At 43.9% G+C, this 3,135-nt stretch overlaps 1 protein-coding gene across 8 annotated transcripts in view; it reads right to left on the minus strand.

The window, feature by feature from the left end:
* Window positions 1–692: 692 nt before the first annotated feature.
* Kiaa0753 (KIAA0753 ortholog) overlaps window positions 693–3,135 on the minus strand; it is an 80,848-nt gene continuing 78,405 nt past the window's right edge. For 7 of the 8 annotated variants that reach the window (XR_001505753.2, XM_048798385.1, XM_015505943.2 and 4 more), the window contains one exon: window positions 693–2,214. Coding sequence is in view for 6 of the 8 variants with exons in the window: in XM_048798385.1 (XP_048654342.1) it covers window positions 2,097–2,214 (118 nt within the window). In the remaining 2 variants the exon portion in view is untranslated. The remainder of the gene's footprint in view (window positions 2,215–3,135) is intronic. The other variant, XM_048798387.1, reaches the window with a different exon arrangement.

Raw genomic sequence — 3,135 nt, forward strand, 5'->3', positions numbered from 1 at the left:
CCAGAGGGCTGTAAATAGAAAAATTTATAAAGATTCAACTTCCATTTTCAAATAAAGGTTTTGTACTTTTTGCCGTTCGTTCTGTGTTGGTGAATGGTTTGCCTGCAGTGTTTTACCATGGGCCAGGGCGAGGGAGTAGCAGCTGGATCGAGAGGCAGGTAAGAGCCCCACACATGAGGCAGAGGCCAGAGGTTATCTGGTGCAGGAGAGACTCTCAAACAAGGCAAGTCGGTGGGACCAGACCCTTCAGAACACAGGCTGAAGCAGGAAGCGTTCAGCAAAGGGAACTAGAGGACAGTATCTAGGACATGCTGAGTGGGGAGGACAAGCAGGAGCATGCACTCAAGTGAACATTTCAAATTGCTACAATTATCTTTATGGGAATAAATGAATCCATGACCCTAGCATGGAAAACAGGCTTGTTTGAACAAAGTATCCCCTCTGTGCCTCAGTGCAGTCATCTGTAAAATGGGAATAATAATAAGCACTGAGAGCGATGTTCTAGTATGTGCTCAACAAAGGTTAGCATTTATTATAATTTATTTTTTTCTGTGGGAGAGGAAGGGGTGGCAGATAGTCCACTATTCTCATAGCAGACACAAAAGTATTCTCAATGGTTCTGTAAATCACATTGTGTTTTGCCTGTGGGGGGAAAAAAAGAAGATGTAAATTATTTCAAATAGACATGCACATACTTTAAAATACTGAGTTTATTTTTTAAAAAATCAGCACAGTAAAAATTGTCACACAAATTACTTCATACTACCAATAACAGGTCCTCCCATCCATTCAAGTGCATACATTTAACTCTCCAGATTACAGACCTGTAATTCCCTTGAAGCTCTTTACATTCTGAAGTTACATAAAATTGAGGAAAATGTTAACATTAAATGAAAATCAATTTTGCACAAATAAGTGTGATTGAGCAGCTTAAATCATCACCTGAAAGACTTGCACTTCAAAAACAGTCCTGGATGACAGCACTGAGCAGCACTGAGTGTGTGATAACAGGAGTCACATTATTCCCTGGGGTGTGGCTCACCCCACTTGTTCTTCACATTTCTTTCACCAGGCCTCGGGCAAATAATTGAGGGAAACTTTTTCTAGGCAGTGGCCTTATTTTTAATGCACCTCCTTTCCTTTTTCTGAATTCGGTTTCTAAAATAACAGAGGCTTTTCCCTTGGTACCACGACCCGAGACACTGGAGGACCAAGCTGTTAGGTTTCCTTCCTCTGGGGAGACCCAGAGTCTTCACGCTGTCCAGCTCTGTCCCCTCTTCCCACACAGGGCTCCTCTGCAATGTGGACACAGAGAGAGTTCCGACCTTCTCAGAGGTAGTGGGCTCCACACCTTTACCAATCCCGGGAGAAGACCCGGTCCTTTCCTGATATCCTCAAACTTCCTCTGAATTCAGAGAAAGCTTTTTATACCAGAATGTGTCAAGACAGAGCAATAAAAAGACTTTGAGGAACTGAAAATGTAAAAAATTACCTAGGGATTGAACCTTAAAGAGAGGTGTGTTTTCACTATTCACTGGCAGATTCCTATTTTTAGCTGCACAAGCACAGAGGTTTGGCAGCATAACCTAACTCTGTGTTCCACATCAGTCTGTGATCCAGGAAGGACAGGTGTCCTGTAAGGGCACAGCCAAAAATGAAAAACATGAGCCAGGTGCTGGGACTCGGCCTCAATGCTGATGCCACCTGGGGGTTCAACAGTAGCTTGAATCCCTGCCTGAATCATATTTATTTATCCATTACCTTTCAAAACATTGTGATCATCAAACTGAGCCAGACGAATGAATATAATACCTCCACAGGAAAATTATACATTCTGAAAATATTATATTGTCATAATTCATGTTTCCTGAGCACTGATAAATTTAACACATTCCATCATAAACTTCTAGAACCACTGATATGACAATGAGAGAACTGAAGTGAGGCTGAGCTCACTGGCATCTCCTTCCCTGCGGTGGGCAGCACCTTCTGTGCCTGGATGTACAGCTGAGGATAAAGGTTTCTTGTAGCCTAAAACACAGCGCGGTGCCCTCTCTTCTCCAGTGTGGCACAGGGGGGCCTCGCCTTGGGAACCTTTATGGAGCAGCTTCTAGGAATTCCGAGGTGAACACGGCCTCTGCATAGTCTTCACACATATCCTGAAGTTCTGCAGCCACGGCCCCCAGAGCTTCATCTACCAGCTCTTCTGAAAAGCTGGAAAACAAACAACAGAGCTAAAGGTATGGACGGCCAGACCTGGAGCCATTCTGGTGCTCAGCTGGGGAACTTAACAAGTCAATTCTAAAATTTAAATAGAAATTCAAAAGGCTAAGAGGTAGTTTTGAAGAAGAAAAACAAGATGAAAGGCATCTCTCTCCTAGATATTAAGATGATGGAGTGCAGATCCCAAAGTCGTGCTAGAGGCCTATGACAGAATGGACCTCCACCTCCAGAGGGCTGAAACCAGAGGTGACTGGAAAATAACTAGTGCAACCCAGTTTAGATCCACCTGGGACTAACCACCTGATAGAGAAGACACACAGCCTCTCTTCTAATAGGGAGGGGGCAGGAGATTCCAAATTGTGTCCGCCCCCCCCCCTTGCACATCCTTTTTTTATTCTAAACTGTTTCAAGAGGTAAACTGAAGACATGATATCCCCGAAGTACTCAGTGTTTCCTAGAGACAAGGACATGCTCTTAGACAACCACGGTGCAGTGATAGAATCCGTAAAATTAACATCCATACAAAACCATCACCTAATCTTACCTACAGACCTTATTCAAAATTTGCCAAATGTCCAAACAATGCCCTTTATTCAGTGTTTTCTAGTCCAGCATTCAGTCCAGGATCAGGGGCTGCATTTACTTGTTGAGTCTCTTTTAGTCTGAAATAGTTCCTCCGTCTCTTCATATTTTTAAAGGAATAAAGGCCTGTTTTTGCAGAATGTTTACGGGCTTGTCTGCTGTTTATTTATGATCAGCATCAGGCTATACATTTCTGGAACAGATGCCACAGGGGGAGACTGTGTCCCCTCAGTACTCCACAGCATCTATTGGTCCCATTACTATGAATGGTGATTCTGAACACCTGGTTTCTCCCCTGTAAAGCTGCCGCCCCCCCCCCCCCCCCCCCCC

The sequence above is a fragment of the Marmota marmota genome, unplaced genomic scaffold, assembly GCF_001458135.2.
Source record: "Marmota marmota marmota unplaced genomic scaffold, marMar, whole genome shotgun sequence".
Classification (NCBI taxonomy): domain Eukaryota; kingdom Metazoa; phylum Chordata; class Mammalia; order Rodentia; family Sciuridae; genus Marmota; species Marmota marmota.